The sequence below is a fragment of the Oncorhynchus clarkii genome, chromosome 10 (assembly GCF_045791955.1).
Source record: "Oncorhynchus clarkii lewisi isolate Uvic-CL-2024 chromosome 10, UVic_Ocla_1.0, whole genome shotgun sequence".
NCBI lineage: Eukaryota > Metazoa > Chordata > Actinopteri > Salmoniformes > Salmonidae > Oncorhynchus > Oncorhynchus clarkii.
Genome location: NC_092156.1, coordinates 20,857,432 through 20,880,379, shown reverse-complemented (window position 1 = coordinate 20,880,379; position 22,948 = coordinate 20,857,432). Strand labels below are relative to the sequence as shown.

General features: G+C 42.7%; 1 protein-coding gene across 9 annotated transcripts in view; it reads right to left on the bottom strand.

Moving 5' to 3' along the window:
- The window catches only part of LOC139418138 (HMG box transcription factor BBX-like), a 43,218-nt gene that overhangs the window by 5,131 nt on the left and 15,139 nt on the right, over window positions 1-22,948 (bottom strand). For 4 of the 9 annotated variants that reach the window (XM_071167353.1, XM_071167356.1, XM_071167355.1 and 1 more), the window contains exons 3-16: window positions 18,504-18,666; window positions 17,009-17,263; window positions 8,322-8,523; window positions 8,126-8,193; window positions 7,783-7,863; window positions 7,406-7,486; window positions 6,934-7,014; window positions 6,739-6,816; window positions 4,869-5,655; window positions 4,581-4,713; window positions 3,743-3,891; window positions 3,444-3,533; window positions 2,764-2,979; window positions 2,387-2,579 (exon numbers count right to left, since the gene is read on the bottom strand). In XM_071167353.1, the coding sequence (XP_071023454.1) occupies window positions 2,387-2,579; window positions 2,764-2,979; window positions 3,444-3,533; window positions 3,743-3,891; window positions 4,581-4,713; window positions 4,869-5,655; window positions 6,739-6,816; window positions 6,934-7,014; window positions 7,406-7,486; window positions 7,783-7,863; window positions 8,126-8,193; window positions 8,322-8,523; window positions 17,009-17,263; window positions 18,504-18,653 (2,564 nt within the window). In that variant the 5' untranslated portion in view covers window positions 18,654-18,666. Of the gene's footprint in view, window positions 1-2,386; window positions 2,580-2,763; window positions 2,980-3,443; window positions 3,534-3,742; window positions 3,892-4,580; window positions 4,714-4,868; window positions 5,656-6,738; window positions 6,820-6,933; window positions 7,015-7,405; window positions 7,487-7,782; window positions 7,864-8,125; window positions 8,194-8,321; window positions 8,524-17,008; window positions 17,264-18,503; window positions 18,667-22,948 lie in introns of all 9 variants that reach the window. The other 5 variants (XM_071167351.1, XM_071167352.1, XM_071167357.1 and 2 more) reach the window with 4 other exon arrangements.

The window sequence follows — 22,948 nt, the reverse complement described above, 5'->3', positions numbered from 1 at the left end:
AAATGAAATAAATATGCCATCTCTCAAGCTTAGCCTTTTGTAAACAACACTGTCATCTCAGATTTTCAAAATATGCTTCTCAACCATAGGAAAACAATCATTTGTGTAAAAGTGGCTAGCTAGCGTAGCATTTAGCATTAGCATTAGCGTTAGCATCCAGCACGCAAGATTTCAACAAAAACATAAAAGCCTTAAAATAAAATAATTTACCTTTGAAGAACTTCGGATGTTTTCAATGAGGAGACTCTCAGTTAGATAGCAGATGCTCAGTTTTTCCCAAAAATATTCTTTGTGTATTAGAAATAGCTCCGTTTTGCACATCACATTTGGCTACCAAAAAAAAAACGAAAATTCAGTCCTCAAAACGCGAACTTTTTTCCAAATTAACTCCATAATATCGACTGAAAACATGGCAAACGTTGTTTAGAATCAATCCTCAAGGTGTTTTTCACATATCTCTTCAATGATATATCGTTCGTGGAAGCATGGTTTCTCCCCTCAATCAAATGGAAAAGTACAAGCAGCTGGCACACCGAATTCCACGCAGGACACCAGGCGGACACTTGGAAAATGTAGTCTCTTATGGTCAATCTTCCAATGATATGCCTACAAATACGTCACAATGCTGCTAACACCTTGGGGGAACGACAGAAAGTGTAGGCTCATTCCTTGCGCAATCACAGCCATATAAGGAGACAATGGAAAACAGAGCTTCAGAAATTCTGCTCATTTCCTGGTTGACGCATCATCTTGGTTTCGCCTGTAGAATGAGTTCTGGGGCACTTACAGACAATATCTTTGCAGATTCTGAAACTTCAGAGTGTTTTCTTTCAAAAACTGAAACAGAATATGCATAGTCGAGCATCTTTTCGTGACAAAATATCGCGCTTAAAACGGGAACGTTTTTTATCCAAAAATGAAATAGCGCCCCTAGAGATCAAAGAGGTTAATGCAACCGCTGTGTCAGATTTAAAAAAAATGTTTACGGAAAAAGCTAACCATGCAATAATCTGAGTACAGCGCTCAGACACAAAAACAAGCCATACAAATATCCGCCATGTTGTGGAGTCAACAGAAGTCAGAAATAGCATTATAAATATTCACTTACCTTTGATGATCTTCATCAGAATGCACTCCCAGGAATCCCAGTGCCACAATACATGTTTGTTTTGTTTGATAAAGTCCATAATTTATGTCCAAATACCTTTTTGTTGTTCACGCATTTAGTTCACAAATCCAAATTCATGAGGCGCGATCACTAGGTCCAGACGAAAAGGCAAAACGTTCCGTTACAGTCCGTAGAAACATGTCAAATGATGTATAGAATCAATCTTTGGGATGTTTTTAACATAAATCTTCAATAATGTTCCAACTGGAGAATTCCTTTATCTTCAGAAATGCAATGGAACGCAGGTCACTCACACGGGAGCGTGCGTGATCAGCTCATGCCAGACACCTGGTTGAAAGAGCTCTCATTCCCTCCTCCTTCATAGTAGAAGCCTGAAACAAGGTTCTAAAGACTGTTGACATCTAGTGGAAGCCTTAGGAAGTGCAATATAACCCCATAGACACTGTGTATTCGATAGGGAATGAGTTGAAAAACTACAAACCTCAGATTTCCCACTTCCTGGTGGATTTCTTCTCAGGTTTTTGCCTGCCATATGAGTTCTGTTATACTCACAGACTTCATATCTATAATTTGCGTATCTTAGCTTCTGGTCCTGAGGCAGGCAGTTTACTCTGGGCACCTTATTCATCCAAGCTACTCAATACTGCCCCCCAGCCATAAGACGTTTTAACAAATCAAGGTCTGTACTTTTTGTTCTTGGCAAAGACTTGTGGTGTGGCATTTGTGTTGGGCCAATTGTTTGTTGTCTGGTTAGTGAAGACATGTCAAACTCAATTCCTGGAGGCCCGTGTGTCTTCAGGCTTTGGCTCCTCCGTTGTACTTGATTGGTAAATTAAGGTAATTGATTAGTTAGGAACTCTGCACCTGATTATCTTGGTTACAATTGCACACAAATTGAAAGGTAATAATTGTATTTATTTAACCTTTATTTAACTAGGCAAGTCAGTTAAGAACAAATTCTTATTTACAATGATGGCCTACCCCGGCCAAACCCTAACCCGGATGACGCTGGGCCAATTGTGCGCAGCCCTATGGGACTCCCAATCACGGCCGGTTGTGCTACAGCCTGGAATCGAACCAACGTCTGTAGTGATGCCTCTAGCACTGAGATGCTGCGCTACTTGGGAGCCCTAATAAAACATGGCACATTCAAAGTGTACAGAGAAAATTTTAAACACAGGGGGTTTCAAAAAGTTTAAAAGCATAAGAACCTTGAAGCAAAGGTGCATCCCATGTCATATATTTAAGTCTGCCTACCTGTGAATGTTCTCCATGGCTGCCACCTCTGCAAGGGCAGCCAGGCTAAAGAAGGCAGGCAGGTCTTCAGGTGCACTGCTCCTGTCCGCTTCCTCTTGCTTGGATGCGTTGTAACACCCTGTTTCATTGCATAAAGTATCTTGGGATAATGGCTTGTCATCCTGCTCCGGGGTCAGGTCCCTGGCTTTGTCCTCTGTGTTAAAATGGACCAAAGAAGATAATTCAAAATGGTATGGACAGAACAACGCTCGTTGCTACCTGGTTTCTGTAATTTGTAATGGTTAAAAAAAACATTTGGCATTTTCTAGCTCACATATTTACTTAAATCTAATGTATTTGATAATGTGCAGAATAAACTATTAGGAAAGACCATTCACCTTCGGCTGGGGATACCCTGCCGTCGGCCGAGCGCACCAAGTGGGTGATCTTGCTCTTCCTGGCCTTCCTTTTCTGGCTGCCCACTGGCACACTAGGGCTAGTTCCCATGGCTTCTGGGTTCAGCGTGGCAGTGGCACAGGGGGCTGGGCTCGGCTTTGCCTTGGTGTCCTTGGCAGCCGAGTCTAACATGGGGGAGTCATTACGCATCGCTATGTCTGAGAAGAAAGGGGAAACATGGGGCACAATTCTTTTTTTAAAGAGCCATTTTAGAATTCTTCCACTCTAACTTGAGATCTGGGCACCAAACATCAAAGTAAATCATGAATTGACTGAAAAAATTGTTTTGTCCGAAACCCTGTTCTGCTAGATGGCATGCATAGGATATGACTTTTTCATTTACGCTAACAACTAAAGAGAGAATGTTTTAAATGTATCTAAAATCAAAGTGTCTAGATTTACTGTGTCAAGTGATCTTTTAAAAATAATGGCTTTGGTATGAGGTAAGCATATGGTAGCAGGGGTCATAATGCAATATAAGCGTATGGTACTTACATGGTCCAATTTTACATTGAGTAATGTATCCATTGTCTCCAACTATTTGTAAATATCATGCCAAGAACATTCACAACTGGATTAAATAGTGCACACACATATTACATTACATGATGCTCTAATTCACCTTTATCCAAAGTATTGGGCTTCTTCTTTTTCTCCTTGTAATTGCTAACAATCTTGTGGAATAAAGTATTTTTCTGAGATGGAGATTGACCTGATATAACAAAAAAGAAACAAAAAAAGAGACCAGAGAATGGCATGCAATGTTAAATGGTAACAAGGTTTTTTTTTTTTTTGTCATGACTAAGTGGTCAGGTTTCTGAAAGTGAGGAGCAAAATGAGCGGTATGGGGTATGGATGGGAATGGGGAGTTAAAACATATTGAAACCTTTGGTGAACATTCCGGTGACATTTTCTGCTCACCCTTGGCAGGTTTCGGAGGTTGTTCCTCCGGTGCGGTGTTAATGTCAGTTTTCTTGGTGACGACGGTGCTCTTTTTGTCGAATGTCAGAGGGCTGTACTGCGGCAGGCTGTTGAACTTCTTCTCAAACTCCTCCTCTAGTTTCCCCAAACTGCAAAGGTGATACATGTTGTTGATTAGATACAGGAGGAACATGCCCACAGCCATTTTCCAGGCCTTCATCATGCGGAAACACAGTGCCATTTGTTTGTCCCCGTTGATTTTTATATTTCTGTAGAAATGCCAACACAATAATAACTTTTTTCGAAGTTCCCTCTTGCGTGTTTCAAGAGTGCTTTGATCAGATAAGTAAGCTCCACTGTTGCTATGTTTCAATTACATTTCTTAAACCGAAGAGGAAACAAAAACCGAAGATTGGTTCATCAGCCTAAGAACTGGCTCATTATCCAAGAAGGGCTTGAATTTAAACATTCACTTTTGGGAACCCCTAAAACTATTAATGGGCTGAACCAATCTTAATATTCTTAATGCTTATAGAGGTGCCAAAATGAAAAATATCAAACACTTATGGGGTGCCCATAACTTAAACTGAGCGGCTATTTGCTCTCTCTTCAGGGGTTCCTCACAGGAAGATGTTAACTTGGACACAGAGGACTCTATCACACCACAAAGAAAGTGGAGCTAGTGATGAAATAGACACATTTTTATTTCAGTATTTGTCATCATCCAACAATTCACTAATAGAACAGACTTATTGTCTGTTCAATATTCTGCTCCCACTAGTCATCTTTCAGTGATAAGGGTAAATTAGGGTAAATTGGTCTTGGACAGACAACTCACCCTGGCGCGGTCTCGTCTTTGGATTTGGACTTCTTAAGCTTCTTGAAATTACTGGGTCCCATCTGTGAGAAAGCCCAGGTCTCGTCAATCCAGCCTCCTTCATCAGATGCACTTCGAAAAGAACCTCTTTTGCCTAATTAACACGCACACACATACACACACTTACTTTAGAGTAGCCACCAGTAAAATTAAGTTAAAACCCTGGGTCTTGCTCGGAATGGGCATAAATCAGCAGCATATTAAGATAGTAATTGTGGAGACAGGGTAGGGGGGGTTACTAATGCGTACCTCTGTCCACGTTGGCCCTCAGTGAGGTCAGCATCCCTTCCGACACCAGGGTCTTGTACAGCGCCCCCTTGCAGCTTCTCTCAGACTTTCTGGAGCCACACCCCTCTGCGTTGGCCTCCAGTTCCCTCTCCCCGACTTTGTGCTTGATCTGCGGGGGGCTGGGAGGGGAGGTGGGCTCCTCCGTGCTGCTGCTAATATTGGCCTCCTTATCCTCTATCTTGGGGCTTGCTGGATTCAACACCGTCTCCACTGTCAATGGAAGCTCTGTGCGTCCGTCGTCCTCTTTGTCCTTCACATTTCTCTCATCTTCCTTAGCCTTCAGGGGCCTCTTGGCTTTGGGCTTGGCCCTCTTTTTGGGTGAGCTGGACTCTACCAGAATGGTAACGGCGGCGGTGCGAGCCTTCTTCTTGGGCATATCCTCCTCGGCATCGCCCCAGGCCCCTTTAGCCACGGCTTCGATAGTGTAGAAGAGGCTCTCCAACTCTGACTCGGATGAAGGTCGCTTCTTGAGGGTCTTTTTGGGTGAGCCGGGACCAGGGCTCTTGTCTTTGTCCACCACTTTGGGCGCCTCTCTGGTGCTGGCGTCTTTCTTCCTTTTGATTATGGCTGCTTGGCCTCTGAGTAGCAGGAGACTAGCATCGGTCGGCATGGAGGAAGACGGGGGAAAGGAGAGAGGAAGATCAGGGGTGTTGTCCCCAGCCTCCTCTACCACAGTCTCAGTTTTGATGTGTGGGGTGCAGGTATCGTCCTGTGTCTCCATCTTCCCTGCCTCGGAGGCCAAGCACATCTACACAAAACAAACAGTTCACATGCAATCTTTGGACAATAAAATCGCAGAGTTGCGTGGAAGATTAAACTACCAACGGGACATTAAAAACGAACATCTTATGCTTCAGAGTCGTGACCGAACGACGACAGCATACAGCTGGCTGGTTATATGATGTACCGGCAGGATAGAACAGCGGTGTCTGGTAAGACAAGGGGCGGAAGTCTATGTATTTTTGTATACAACAGCTGGTGCATAATATCTAAGGAAGTCTTGAGCTATTGCTCGCCTGAGGTAGAGTATCTCATGATAAGCTGTAGACGACACTACCTACCGAGAGAGTTTTCATCTGTATTCTTTGTAGCTCTTTACATACCACCACAGTCAGAGGCTGGCACTAAGACAGATTTGAATGAGCTGTATTCCGCCATAAGCAAATAAGAAAACGCTCATCCAGGCGGCGCTCCTAGTAGCCAGGGACTTTAATACAGGGAAATACGTTTAACGTTAAATACGTTTTACCACATTTCTATCAGCATGTTAAATGTGCAACCAGAGGGAAAATAACAAGAGGCTTCTAAACGTCTTCTACCCCCAAGCCATAAGACTCCTGAACATCTAGTCAAATGGCTACACAGACTATTTTCAGTCCCCCCCCCCCTTTACACCACTGCTATTCTGTTGTCATCTATGCATAGTCACTTTAATAACCCTACCTACATGTACATACTACCTCAAATAACCGGTGCCCTCGCACATTGATTCTGTATCAGTACACCCCTGTATATAGTATTGCTAATGTTATTTTACTGCTGCTTTTTAATTACTTGTTACTTTTATTTATTATTCTTATCCGTATTTTTTACAACTGCATTGTTGGTTAGGGGCTCGTAAGTAAGCATTTCACTGTAAGGCGAAATTCGGCGCATTGTATTCGACACATGTGACTAATAAAATTTGATATGAAACTAACATTTCAGTAGTCATATCGATGTGAAAGTGCTGGAGCTAACTATGAATCATTTCGACTGTAGGGTATTTCAAGAGTTCAATAGTATCAAAATGGACTTAAATGGAACCTTAATGAGGGAGGGCATGCAGTACCTCAGCAAGCTGGAAGAGAGCGGACTGGCCACACTGCTTTCCCTCTGGTGCAGTCGACTGGCTCGAATCAGAGGAGATCTGCTTTGATACACAACAGAGGAGAATTTGACAATACATCATAAAAGACAATACAACAGCATTATAGAGTATGTAGTAGTGTGGAGTGGCAGACTTGAGACAGTGTAATGACTATACCTCTGCCAGTTGAAAAAGAGGGGACTTGACATTGGCAGTGGGTACGTCAGGCTTTCCCTGCTGTGAGGTTCCAGACCACATCTGAGGAAAAAGGTGAATGAGAAAATGGATAAGATCCTGGGCTTATGCATGTTCATATTTGTGACTTGTAGATTTGTACTAAACAGTATAGTATGGTTATTAGAGAGTAAATGCTTTCATTTGTGCCCTCCCTTAAGGCATACCCACACTGGGAATAGCCAATAGTGTCAGTATTTGAATTTTGTTGTTGTGGATTTCAGTAAGCAGGAAGATTTCCCACTCAGTTTAAAAACAAACTACTTAAGAGTGCATTACAATAGCATGTAGAATGATTCAAGTCCATACATATGCAAGTATGCTTAGCAGTTGGCAGATCGCCAATAAAAATGTTACAGGCCAATAACATTGAGCTAAATCATATGTAGACAAGCCTTTCCCTAAGAATACCCACTTCAGCCTGGTCCCCCCAACTCAAGGGCTTCCCTTTGCCAGCGGTGTCCATTAAACTCGGCTGACGCGTGCTGGAAGAGATCTGAAAAGGGACACAATTGAGGGTTGGCTGACCCATTTAAACAGGAATGAGCCTCACTTCCTTGTGCCACCATTTTAGGGAATGGTATAATTTTATGTGATGTGTTGGGTATTGTAAGAGCAAACCAAACCATTTATATGCAAATAGACAATACATCTAATTTAGGCTATTTTCAATACACATGCGCATATAGGCAAATCTATAAACTGTTGTATCAGAGCGTATTTGCCGTAACAGCCCTATGTAATAGTTACAAGAGGTTAAAGAGAAAACATTCCCATTTCAGGTGGTTTTACCTCAGCAAGTTGGAATAGGGAGGATTTATCAGGGTACTTAGTGACATCTGTGGCTCCAGATTGTGATGAGCTGGAGGAAATCTGTGGAGGTTCAATTCACACATCTTCAAATTTGTATCTCACAGTGCTTTTACAACACGTGAGAATTACTTAAGTGCCTCAGATATATTTCCACTAAAACTATGATTTCTTGATTAAAATTGTGCTACAACAACAAGGATAAACTCACTAGACTGGGCCTTTTCATAAATTGTCTCAAAGACCCTTAGATAACCCTCTGAAGTCCTCCGGTTGTTAATTTTTGCACTACAGTCCAGGATATAGTGGATATGACATGACATACCTCTCTGGCAGTAAGGGCATGCTCCCCAGCCAACAGTAGCATGCTTAGGCCACCCATCTTCGTGGGATCTGGGAAGGCACAAAATAAAAGCTAGTTAGGATATATTTTTACAAATTTGACATTCATTTAGTGGCAGCTATGCCGAGACATGACATATTTTATTAGCCTTTTTACCAGAAATGGAAACTTGACGCACCTGCCATGGCGAAATTAAGCTGTGGTGTGCTGTCAGTCTTGGGCAGTTTCTTGGCAGTGGCACAGCCCTTAGGGGAGTTGGAAGGGAAGGACCACACTTTATTGCGGGTGTTGCTGACAGTGTGGCAGGGGCTCTTGACTGGCTTGTTGGTGGCAGGGCACCACTTGTAGCCCGGGTTAGCCTTCATGAAGGCATCCTTGTACTGGAAAACGACAACGCCAGAAAGGTTATCAGCAAAAGCACACAGGAAATAATACATACTATAGCAAAATGCAGCATTTACTGAAAAACACAGTGGAGGCTCAGGAGGATGGGGAGGACCTTCCTACACAGTGAATTTGATAAAAATAGTGAAACATAGATTAAACTATAATTATAAATATGAAATAATATTATACATCACACATACATACATGTATACACGTCACCAAATAATCAATGAAAAAAAACAGTTTTGCAATGAAGGTCTACAGTAGCCTTAACAGCACCTTCTAGGGTAGCCGGAGGGGATTTTCCAACCTCATCTGGGTACATTGAATCCAATACAAAACCTAGGAGGCTCATGGTTCTCACCCCCTCCCATAAACGTACATTCCTCATGAAGCTGGTTGAGAGAATTCCAAGAGTGTGCAAAGCTGTCATCAAGGCAAAGGGTGACTACTCTCTGTTCCAGACGTCCTAGATGACCAATTCTCATAGCTTTTAGCTGTACCTTTATCCTACTCGTCCTCTGTTCCTCTGGTGATGTAGAGGTGAATCCAGGCCCTGCAGTGCCTAGCTCCACTCCTATTCACCATGTGCTCTCTTTTGATGACTTCTGTAACCGTAATAGCCTTGGTTTCATGCATATTAACATTAGAAGCCTCCTCCCTAAGTTTGTTTTATTCACTGCTTTAACGCACTCTGCCAACTCGGATGTCCTAGCCGTGTCTGAATCATGGCTTAGGAAGACCACCAAAAACTCTGAAATCTCCATCCCTATCTACAACATTTTCAGACAAGATAGAACGACCAAAGGGGGCGGTGTTGCAATCTACTGCATCCGTAATGGGTCAGCGGTCAAACGACCTCCACTCATCACTGTCAAACGCTCCCTGAAACACTTCAGTGAGCAGGCCTTTCTAATCGACCTGGCCCGGGTATCCTGGAAGGATATTGACCTCATCCCGTCAGTAGAGAATGCCTGGTTATTTTTTCTTAATGCCTTCCTCACCATCTTAAATACATTTAGAACCACAAACAGATATAGCCCTTGTTTCTCTCCAGACCTGACTGCCCTTAACTTCTCTAGGGTAAGGGGCAGCATTCGGAATTTTGGATGAAAAGCATGCCCATATTAAACTGCCTTCTACTCGAGCCCAGAAGATATGATATGCATATAATTGGTAGATTTGGATAGAAAACACTAAAGTTTCCAAAACTGTTAAAATAGTGTCTGTGAGTATAACAGAACTGATTTGGCAGGCGAAAACCTGAGAAAAATCCATTCAGGAAGTAGGTTTATTTTTGGTTTTGTATTTTTCAATTTAATGCCATTACAGTATCCATTGACTTAGGACTCAAATTGCAGTTCCTATGCCTTCCACTAGATGTCAACAGTCTTTAGAAATTGTTTCAGTCTTGTATTCTGAAAAATTAGGGAGTAAGAGCAGTCGGAATGAGTGGACCCTGCCAGATCATCAAAGGTAAGGAATTAATTTTCTCTCTTATTTCTGACATGTGTAACTCTATTACTTGGCTGGTTACTGTTTGTAATGACTTGTCTGCTGGGTTATGTTCTCAAATAATCGTAAGGTATGCTTTCGCCGTAAAGCATTTTTTAAATCTGACACCGTGGTTGGATTCACAAGAAGTTAGTCTTTAAACCTATGTAAAATGTGTTTTGTTTTATGAATTTTTACAATGAGTATTTCTGTATTTGAATTTGGCACTCTGCTAGCGTCCCACATACCCTAGAGTGGTTAACCAACACAAAAACATCCTATGGCGTTCTGCATTAGCATCAAACAGCCCCCATGATATGCAACTTTTCAGGGAAGTTAGAAACCAATATACACAGGCAGTTAGAAAAGCCAAGGCTAGCTTTTTCAAGCAGACATTTGCTTCCTGCAACACAAACTCAAAAAAGTTCTGGGACACTGTAAAGTCCATGGAGAATAAGAACACCTCCTCACAGCTGCCCAATGCACTGAGGATAGGAAACTGTCACCACCGATAAATCCACTATAATTGAGAATTTCAATGAGCATTTTTCTACGGCTGGCCATGCTTTCCACCTGGCTACCCCTACCCCGGTCAACAGCAGTACACCCCCCACAGCAACTCGCCCAAGCCTTCCCCATTTCTCCTTCTCCCAAATCCAGTCAGCTGATGTTTTGAAAGAGCTGCAAAATCTGGACCCCTACAAATCAGCCGGGCTAGACAATCTGGACCCTTTCTTTCTAAAATTATCTGCAGAAATTGTTGCAACCCCTATTACTAGCCTGTTCAACCTCTTTTGTGTCGTCTGAGATTCCGAAAGATTGGAAAGCTGCCGCGGTCATTCCCCTCTTCAAAGGGGGTGACACTCTAGACCCAAACTGCTACAGATCTATATCTATCCTACCCTGTCTTTCTAAAGTATTCGAAAGCCAAGTTAACAAACAGATTACCCACCATTTTGAATCCCACCGTACCTTCTCCGCTATGCAATCTGGTTTCAGAGCTGGTCATGGGTGCACCACAGCCACGCTCAAGGTCCTAAACGACATCCTAACCGCCATCGATAAGAGACATTACTGTGCAGCCGTATTCATTGACCTGGCCAAGGCTTTCGACTCTGTCAATCACCACATCCTCATCGGCAGACTCAATAGCCTTGGTTTCTCAAATGGTTGTCTCACCTGGTTCACCAACTACTTCTCCAACTACTTCTCTGAGTTCAGTGTGTCAAATCGGAGGGCCTATTGTCTGGGCCTCTGGCAGTCTCTATGGGGGTGCCACAGGGTTCAATTCTTGGGCCGACTCTCTTCTCCGTATACATCAATGATTTCGCTCTTGCTACTGGTGAGTATCTGATCCACCTCTACGCAGACGACACTATTCTGTATACTTCTGGCCCGTCTTAGGACACTGTGTTTATAACCCTCCAGGCAAGCTTCAATGCCCTACAACTCTCCTTCTGTGGCCTCCATCTGCTCTTAAATACAAATAAAACTAAATGCATGCTTTGCAAGCGATCACTGCCTGCACCTGCCCGCGCGTCCAGCATCACTACTCTGGGCGGTTCAGACTTAGAATATGTGGACAACTACAAATACCTAGGTGTCTAGACTAAACTCTCCTTCCAGACTCACATCAAACATCTCCAATCCAAAGTGAAATCTAGAATTGGCTTCCTATTTCGCAACAAAGCATCCTTCACTCATGCTTCCAAACATACCCTCGTAAAACTGACCATCCTACCGATCCTCGACTTCGGCGATGTCATTTACATAATAGCCTCCAATACCCTACTCAATAATTTGGATGCAGTCTATCACAGTGCCATCCGTTTTGTCACCAAAGCCCCATATACTACCTACCACTGCGACCTGTACGCTCTCGTTGGCTGGCCCTCGCTTCACACTCGTCGCCAAACCCACTGGCTCCAGGTCATCTACAAGACCCTGCTAGATAAAGTCCCCCCTTATCTCAGCTCGCTGGTCACCATAGCAGCACCCACTTGTAGCACACGCTCCAGCAGGTATATCTCTCTGGTCACCGCCAAAACCAATTCCTCCTTTGGCGCCTCTCCTTCCAGTTCTCTGCTGCCAATGACTGGATCGAACTACAAAAATCTCTGAAACTGGAAACACTAATCTCCCTCACTGGCTTTAAGCACCAGCTGTCAGAGCTGCTCACAGATTACTGCACCTGTACATAGCCCATCTATAATTTAGCCCAAACAACTACCTCTTCCCCTACTGTATTTATTTATTTTTCTCCTTTGCACCCCATTATTTCTACTTTGCATTCTTCCACTGCAAATCGACCATTCCAGTGTGTTACTTGCTATATTGTATTTACTTCGCCAACATGGCCTTTTTTTTGTTGCCTTTACCTCCCTTATCTTACCTCACATTGTAAATATACTTATTTTTCTATTGTATTATTGACTGCATGTTTGTTTTACTCCATGTGTAACTCTGTGTTGTTGTATGTGTCGAACTGCTTTGCTTTATCTTGGCCAGGTCGCAAATGTAAATGAGAACTTGTTCTCAACCTGCCTACCTGGTTAAATAAAAGGTGAAATAAAAATAAAGAAAGAAATAACTTTGAAGAATCGTTTAACACTTTTTTGGTTCCTACATGATTCCATGTGTTATTTCATAGTTTTGATGTCTTCACTATTATTCTGCAATGTAGAAAATAGTAAAAATGTGTGCGTGTGTGTGTGTATATAGATATATTACACACACACACACACACACACACACACACACACACACACACACACACACACACACACACACACACACACACACACACACACACACACACACACACACACACACACTGGGGCAAAAATCACATTGTAGGATTTTTAATTAATTTATTTGCAAATTATGGTGGAAAATAAGTATTTGGTCAATAACAAAAGTGTATCTCAATACTTTGTTATATACCCTTTGTTGGCAATGACAGAGGTCAAACGTTTTCTGTAAGTCTTCACAAGGTTTTCACACACTGTTGCTTGTATTTTGGCCCATTCCTCCATGCAGATCTCCTCTAGAGCAGTGATGTTTTGGGGCTGTTGCTGGGCTACACGGACTTTCAACTCCCTCCAAAGATTTTCTATGGGGTTGAGATCTGGAGACTGGCTAGGCCACTCCAGGACCTTGAAATGCTTCTTACGAAGCCACTCCTTTGTTGCCCGGGCGGTGTGTTTGGGATCATTGTCATGCTGGAAGACCCAGCCACGTTTCATCTGCAATGCCCTTGCTGATGGAAGGAGGTTTTCACTCAAAATCTCACGATACATGGCCCCATTCATTCTTTCCTTTACACGGATCAGTCGTCCTGGTCCCTTTGCAGAAAAACAGCCCCAAAGCATGATGTTTCCACCCCCATGCTTCACAGTAGGTATGGTGTTCTTTGGATGCAACTCAGCATTCTTTGTCCTCCAAACAAGACGAGTTGAGTTTTTACCAAAAAGTTCTATTTTGGTTTCATCTGACCATATGACATTCTCCAATCTTCTTCTGGATCATCCAAATGCTCTCTATCAAACTTCAGACGGGCCTGGACATGTACTGGCTTAAGCAGGGGGACACATCTGGCACTGCAGGATTTGAGTCCCTGGAGGCATAGTGTGTTACTGGTGGTAGGCTTTGTTACTTTGGTCCCAGCTCTCTGCAGGTTATTCACTAGGTCCCCCCGTGTGGTTCTGGGATTTTTGCTCACCGTTCTTGTGATCATTTTGACCCCACGGGGTGAGATCTTGGGTGGAGCCCCAGATCAAGGGAGATTATCAGTGGTCTTGTATGTCTTCCATTTCCTAATAATTGCTCCCACAGTTGATTTCTTCAAACCAAGCTGCTTACAGATTGCAGATTCAGTCTTCCCAGCCTGGTGCAGGTCTACAATTTTGTTTCTGGTGTCCTTTGACAGCTCTTTGGTCTTGGCCATAGTGGAGTTTGGAGTGTGACTGTTTGAGGTTGTGGACAGGTGTCTTTTATACTCATAACAAGTTCAAGCAGGTGCCATTAATACAGGTAACTAGTGGAGGACAGAGGAGCCTCTTAAAGAAGAAGTTACAGGTCTGTGAGAGCCAGAAATATTGCTTGTTTGTAGGTGACCAAATACTTATTTTCCACCATAATTTGCAAATAAATTCATTAAAAATCCTACAATGTGATTTTTTGGATTTTTTTATTCTCTTTTTGTCTGTCATAGGTGTACCTATGATGAAAATTACAGGGCTCTCTCATATTTTTAACTTGGAGAACTTGCACAATTGGTGGCTGACTAAATACTTTTTTGCCCCACTGTATGTCTCTTGTCTGAGCTGTTGAATAGCAACTCAATTTTTGCATAGAGACAACCCTGTATTGTCGTTTTGCCTCTTTGATTGCCTTACAGAGGTCATAGCTGCTCTGTACACGTCCATGTTCCCAGTCATATTGCCGTGACTAAATGTGGTGGTTCGGTAGTGGACTCAAAGAGAGAGAAAGATAATAATTGAAAAGTTTTGAATATATCCCTTCCTTCAAAACTATTTGAAGCAGCTGAGAGAGAGCTAGCTAAATTTCATTGTATTTTTCTTCTTCATATTTTACCTTTCATTTACTGAGTTAAAGCAGCTACTTTAGCCTAATGTTACTCAACAACCTGACTCACACAGAGATAAATATAATTTATGTTAGCTAGTTGGCTTAGACTGTCCAACACAGCAACTCTTCCAAGTCAATGTAAGCTTTGCCACCGGGCCCGTCGGTGTAACTACTAAATGTACACTCACTGTACTGTGTGATTGTGCACATGGATTGGATGTTTACTAACACGATAGTTAAACTTTGTTGACTATAACATTATGGTGACAAAAATATAGGCTGTGTAGCGGTTATGGTATGAAGGTTTGGCTTGGGGAAGTTTTTGTGACTGGTCACAGACAGCTGTTGTGTTGTGCACTGAAGTCCACAAGCAATGGGAAAAGGTAAGAGAAGAGTGTATCATCTCTTTTCGCATCTATGCAATGAGCTAAGTGATGATGCTGTATGTGGCTGCTATGAAAGTGAACTGTGTGTGGAGGTGATCAGGGGTGTATTCATTCTAACGATTCTGTTGAAAAATATGGAAGCAAATAGAATGAAACGTGGAGGGACCTACCTGAATTTGTTTTAGTTCCAAAACGTAACTAGTTGTACTAACGATTACACCCCAGATCAGCCAAGAGTATGAAAGGTGGTATTAAATGTGTCACTGTCTGTCACGTTAATTACTCTCAATTTTTCTCTCGACTTGTGTACCTGTTATAAATGTTCCTTTGTAGGCTAGTTTGTAGCAACCTCATGATGGGTATAGGGCAAATTTGAGTATCATGTAGTAGCCTAAACCTATCAATGCTACATTGAGCTGGGTGAATGGAATATAAATGCCAGTCATCCAATATGCTGTAATAGAAATAAGATCATGCTCATAAAAAAAACAATCGTCCTCCCTAATCTTAAAAGTTACCGACCGCCACTGCTGAAGAAGTGTTACATAACAGAATCTTCATATTTGGCTGGACTTCATTTGCATAGAGACAATCCAAAACAAGCTACGGTAGACTCATTCAGTAGTGTGCATACATTGTCGCTTTAGTTTCATGACCTATAAAAGGTACTAGAAAGATAGATAATGCATGTCTTACATGTCTTAGTATGGCTACGACACTCCAGTTTCAAATGAGTTTGTGATCCTGTGTTGTAACTCTTGATCAGCTTCAGGGTTAATTCTATCTGAATTCTAAATCAAATTATATTGTTTTCTTAGAGAAACAGTAAGGGGTGAACCCTAACATGCTGACCACACCGCTCGTGTCATGTGCGCAGCAAAATAAATGTACACATATGCTTACACGTACAATCATTGCACCCACACTGCTTGCGCACATCACTGAACATCTGCGTAGACAGGCGCTAAAATAGAACTTGGTTCTATTTGTGACGCTTTACAAGCTGCAAGTCCCGCCTCTCCCTTCTCCTCATTGGTTTTTAGGAGCATATACCCACGTGGGTGATTGAAAGATGAACTGAGGTCCACACTCCAGTTCAGTTGGTGGTGGTAATGCACCCAAAAGTTGGTTGCAGGGCTTCCCGAGTGGCGCAGTGCTCTAGCTATGCCACTAGAGATTCTGGGTTCGAGTCCAGGCTCTGTCGCAGCCGACCGCGACCGGGAGGCCCACGGGCGGCGCATAATTGGCCCAGCGTCGTCCGGGTTACGGAGATACCCTTGTCTCATCGCGCACTAGCGACTCCTGTGGCGGGCCGTGCGTAGTGCACGCTGACATGGTCGCCAGGTGTGACACATTGGTGCGGCTTGATTCTGGGTTGGATGGGAATTGTGTCAAGAAGCAGTGCGGCTTGGTTGGGTTGTGTTTCGGAGGACGCGTGGCTCTCGACCTTCGCCTCTCCCGAGTCCGTACGGGAGTTGCAGCGATGAAACAAGACTGTAACTACTACCAATTGGACACCACAAAATTGGGGAGTAAAAAATTGGTTGCCAACCGTCATATAAAGTCCAAAGAAGAAGAAGCCTGAAGGAGATATATCTAGAAACAAACTCTGTTTACCCTTTTATCTGTGGATTAATTGTCAGAGTGGAGGACCTTGTTTATTTAATGTAAAATAACAACCCAATGTTTAAATCCCAGGAAAAACTAGCTAGCAACAGCAAGCTAGCTAGCTAAATCGGCATAAATGTTTAATGCTTTTCGACTTGTCTCCAACATTAATATAGTTGTGTGTCCTGATCGCATCTGGTGTGGGTGGACAAAATCAACATATGCGCAATGGTGAGCGAGCGGTCTGGTCAGCATGCATCTTAAGAAAATGTTCACTTAGTCATCATGCATTGATATCATGGGGAGACTAACTGAGCATTTTACTGAATTGGTTAGAATTCACCCCTAGAAGAATAAGAGACATTTGACAATTCCAGAATGGGATTTTGGTGATGCTCACCTCCTTGGCCATGTCAGTGTACTTCTGTTTCTCTTTGGGCTCCAGCACGGCCCACCAATCAGCCAAGATCTTGGTGGCACCGCGGTTGTCCAGTCGAGGGTGTTCCTGCCTCACCAGCGATCGGTGGCGCTTGCAGAAAAGCAGGAAGGCATTCATGGGCCGGCGGGCCCGCTGCTCTGAAGAGTCCTCTTCCCCCTCCGGGGGCCCCCCGCATGGCACCTTCGGCCCCCGGGTCTCCCTAACCAACAATGGCTCCTGTGGACAGACGCATCAGTGATAGATGTTTTAATCTTCATCATCACTACCCCCACCACCATTATTATCATAACAATGGATAGGCTCTATTTTATAGTGCTGATTTAGTTGATATCAATTTGGAAGTAATTCAGAAATGTGTTTTATACTGAACAAAAATATAAAACATTTTTCATTTTACTGAGCTACAGTTCATATTAGTACGTCAGTCAATTAGATTAAGGCATATGGATTTCACATGACTGGGCAGGGGTGCAGCCATAGCTGGGCATAGGCCCACCCACTGGGGAGCCAGGCCCAGCCAATCGGAATTAGTTTTTTTCCCCACAAAAGGGCATCATTACAGACAGAAATACTCCTCAGCATCCCCCCAACCCCCCCTCAGACGATCCCACAGGTGAACAAGTCGGATGTGGAGGTCCTGGGCTGGCATGGTTACATGTGGTCTGCGGTTGCTAGGCCGGTTAGGTGTACTGCCAAATACTCTAAAACCACACTGGAGGCAGCTTATGGTAGAGAAATTAACATTACATTTTCTGGCAACAGCTCTGGTGGACATTTCTGCAGTCAGCATGCCAATCGCACGCTCCCTCAAAACTTGAGACATCTGTGGCATTGTGTGTGTGGCATACTCCACATTTATAGTGCATTGTCCCCACCACAAGGTGCACCTGTGTAATAAGCATGCGGTTTAATCAGCTTCTTGATATGCCATACCTGTCAGGGATGTAAACACATTTGAGAAAAACAACTTTTTGTGTATATGGAGCATTTCTTGGAGGTTTTATTTCAGCTCATGAAACATGGGACCAACACTTTACATGTTGTGTTTATATTTTTGTTCAGTGTATTTTTTTTATATCATAGAAAATGAAAGTGAATACTTCTAGACTACATACTTAGTTATCAAAATGATGTGTGTTTTAGAAATTCAAATGTTCAAATCATATTTTCGACATGGTATTTCTGCCCCCACAGCCAGGCAGGGAGAGATACTTCATAGAGGGGGTAAAGTGCCCTTGGCTGGTGGTTCTATACTGGAGTGAGAGGTCACTGCATAATATACAGTGAACTAACAATAGACTGTCGTAAATGTTTCATGGGGCAATAGGCAAGTGGGAATGCAGCCAGAGTTATGTTCAGTAGATCCGAAACTATCCATCTGAACTTGCCCAATAGGAAATGCTCTTTAATTTCAAAACGTACATACTGAACGCAACACCTGCAAAAGAGGAGTCACCTTCTCTAGTTCTTCTTCGTCCTCCTCTTCCTCCTCCGAAAAGTCCAGGGCCTTCTTGGAGAGTAGCGGGTGCCATTGTAGACACTTGCGCTTGGGACGCTTGCAGCTCACCTCCACCGGAGGCTCCTTACCCCTTCCTCCACCTTTCATGGCGCTGCCGAGCCTGGAGAGCGGAGAAAGGGAGTTCACTCAGAAACATCTAGACGCTGATCTTTTTTGCTTTTCCCCCACTAATAGGATTGGGTAAGCTGATCCTAGATCTTTACCTAGGGGAAACTTCTCAGGTCTTGTTAAGCACTATGATCAATGACTTTGTAAGTAAGCAGCACTATACAAATACATTGGATTGATTACTGACTGAATTCTTTAGTCTCTTGAGCAACTGTTGGTGGTAGGGATAGTGGTAGTGGAGAATAAAGGTTAAAGGTCATGAAAAGTGATTAGAATACAAGATAGAAGCTAACCTCAAGTACTTCTACAGAAGCAGATGACTCACTGAAGTGTTGCATACCTACTAGCACTGAAAACTAAGTAGCACTATTTTTAAATGACAAGGTAATTACTAAGAAAATATTGTTTCAGCAATAACCTAAGAATTACTAGTTGTTACACACAAACACACTAGTGATGCACACCCATAACCCACAGTCCACGTGGTTATACAGTGGGGCAAAAAAGTATTTACTTAGCCACCAATTGTGCAAGTTCTCCCAGTTAAAAAGATGAGAGAGGCCTGTAATTTTCATCATAGGTACACTTCAACTATGACAGACAAAATGAGGAAAAAAAAATCCAGAAAATCACATTGTAGGATCTTTTATTAATTTATTTGCAAATTATGGTGGAAAATAAGTATTTGGTCACCTACAAACAAGCAAGATTTCTGTCTCTCACAGACCTGTAACTTCTTCTTTAAGAGGCTCCTCTGTCCTCCACTAGTTACCTGTATTAATGGCACCTGCTTGAACTTGTTATGAGTATAAAAGACACCTGTCCACAACCTCAAACAGTCACACTCCAAACTCCACTATGGCCAAGACCAAAGAGCTGTCAAAGGACACCAGAAACAAAATTGTAGACCTGCACCAGGCTGGAAAGACTGAATCTGCAATAGGTAAGCAGCTTGGTTTGAAGAAATCAACTGTGGGAGCAATTATTAGGAAATGGAAGACATACAAGACCACTGATAATCTCCCTCGATCTGGTGCTCCACGCAAGATCTCACCCCGTGGGGTCAAAATGATCACAAGAACGGTGAGCAAAAATCCCAGAACCACACGGGGGGACCTAGTGAATGACCTGCAGAGAGCTGGGCCCAAAGTAACAAAGTCTACCATCAGTAACACACTACGCCGCCAGGGACTCAAATCCTGCAGTGCCAGACGTGTACCCCTGCTTAAGCCAGTACATGTCCAGGCCCGTCTGAAGTTTGCTAGAGAGCATTTGGATGATCCAGAAGAAGATTGGGAGAATGTCATATGGTCAGATGAAAACAAAATATAACTTTTTGGTAAAAACTCAACTCGTCGTGTTTGGAGGACAAAGAATGCTGAGTTGCATCCAAAGAACACCATACCTACTGTGAAGCATGGGGGTGGAAACATCATGCTTTGGGGCTGTTTTTCTGCAAAGGGACCAGGACGACTGATCCGTGTAAAGGAAAGAATGAATGGGGCCATGTATCGTGAGATTTTGAGTGAAAACCTCCTTCCATCAGCAAGGGCATTGAAGATGAAACGTGGCTGGGTCTTTCAGCATGACAATGATCCCAAACACACTGCCCGGGCAACGAAGGAGTGGCTTCGTAAGAAGCATTTCAAGGTCCTGGAGTAGCCTAGCCAGTCTCCAGATCTCAACCCCATAGAAAATCTTTGGAGGGAGTTGAAAGTCCGTGTTGCCCAGCAACAGCCCCAAAACATCACTGCTCTAGAGGAGGATGGAGGAATGGGCCAAAATACAAGCAACAATGTGTGAAAACCTTGTGAAGACTTACAGAAAACGTTTGACCTCTGTCATTGCCAACAAAGGGTATATAACAAAGTATTGAGATAAACTTTTGTTATTGACCAAATACTTATTTTCCACCATAATTTGCAAATAAATTCATTAAAAATCCTACAATGTGATTTTCTGGATTTGTTTTCTCATTTCGTCTGTCATAGTTGAAGTGTACCTATGATGACAATTACAGGCCTCTCTCATCTTTTTAAGTGGCAGAACTTGCACAATTGGTGGCTGACTAAATACTTTTTTGCCCCACTGTATACACGGGTTGGGCAGGTTAAATAAAGAGGAAAACAATACATTTAAACAAATTCTTGTGCAATTTATATTGATAGGCTAACATTGAGGTTTTTCTTTATTTATTTTTAGGCTGTCTGGCATTAGTGCGAAAGCTTTCTGTAAAGCCTAAACTTTACGCGCGCCAAAACCGCGAAACGCTTTTGGGAACGGGCAGAAAAAAATAGATCCACTAAGGAAAAATTACAATGTCTGATTTTAATTCAATAAGAAAATAGCTGCGAAATGGAGAGTTGAAAGAGGATGATGGCAGTGCATATGTTTTGTGTGATTGTGAGGTGCTATACAAATTCGACAGTCACCAGGCGATGACTTCAAATAAGCCTATGGCATGTCAAGGGTACTGTTGCATACTGTTCAGATGGGTTAAATGGAAACTGAAATCTGGACACTGACTGTAGGTCTATAACCTCTCACAGTATTAATATTAACTCCTGCAGAATTAAGCATTTCTTGCAGTAAAATTCTACACCAAAATGTACATTTTGACTAGAGGAGTGGAGATTTGAGTTCTCTTTCAGGATCTTGAGATAATGTGAATGCGTCAGCATCATAAAAACTGATAGTAGCCTATTTCCACCACATCATCAATGCATGCAAGCCGAACTGACATCTTATCAGAATGTTGGGTCACAGCTTTCTATTTCTTTACAACCGGTCAAACTGATGTCATTTGGAAAATGTATGGAAAAAAGTATGAAAATGTATGCACTCTCTACTGCAAGTCACTCTGGATAAGAGTGTGCTAAATGACTAAAATGCTCTACCAACTTAGCCACACGGGACTTCTTCTAGAGCATCAAATGACAGAAAAGAAGCTGCATGTATCTAATTATAGGAAATTGATAAACAAATATCCTACCAAAATGTCAGAAATAAGCAGAAACATACAGGACCAACCTCAACCTACTCATTTTTCCATTGTAGAATAATAGTGAAGGCATCAAAACTATGAAATAACACATGGAATCATGTAGTAACCAACAAATTGAAATATATTTTATATTTGAGATTCTTCATAGTAGCCACCCTTTGCCTTGATGACAGCTTTGCATTCTCTCAACCAGCTTCATAAGGGAGTCAACTGGAATGCATTTCAATTAACAGGTGTGCCTTGTTAAAAGTTAATTTGTGGAATTTCTTTCCTTAAATGTGTTCAAATAGGCAAAGAGACATGACAGTCCATCATTACTTTAAGACATGAAGGTTAGTCAATCCGGAACATTTCAAGAACTTTGAGTTTCTTCAAATGTAGTCGCAAAACCCATCAAGCGTTATGACGAAACTGGCTCTCACGAGGACCGCCACAGGAAAGGAAGACCCAGAGTTCTCTGCTGCAGAGGATAAGTTCATTAGAATTAACAGCCTCAGAAATCGGCAATTAACTGCACCTCATATTGCAGCCCAAATAAATGCTTAACAAAGTTAAAGTAACAGACACATCAACAGTTCAGAGGAGACTGCGTGAATCAGGCCTTCATGGTCAAATTGCTGCAAAGAAACCACTAGGACAACAATAAGAATAAAGACTCACTTGGGCCAAGAAACATGAGCAATGGATATTAGAAGACTGTTGGAAATCTGTCTTTCGGTCTGATGAGTCCAAATTGGAGATTTTTGGTTCCAACCACCGTGTCTTTGTGACGCAGAGTAGGTGAAAGGATGATCTCCGCATGTGTTGTTCCCATCGTGAAGAATGAAGGAGGTGGTGTGATGGTGCTTTGCTGGTGACACTGTCTGTGATTTATTTAGAATTCAAGGCACACAACCAGCAGCATGGCTACCACAGCATTCTGCAGCAATGCTCCATCCCATCTGGTTTGCGGTTAGTGGGACTATCAATTGTTTTTCAACAGGACAAAGACCCAAAACATACCTCCAGGCTATGTAGGGGCTATTTGACCAAGAAGGAGAACGATGGGGTGCTGCATCAGATTACCTGGCCTCCACAATCACCCAACCTCAACCCAATTGAGGATGGTTTGGGATGAGTTGGACCGCAGAGTGAAGGAAAAGCAGCCAGCAAGTGCTCAGAATATGTGGGAAGTCCTTCAAGGCTGCTGGAAAAGCAATCCAGGTGACTACCTCATGAAGCTGGTTGAAAGAATGCCAAGAGTGTGCAAAGCTGTCAAAGGCGAAGGGTG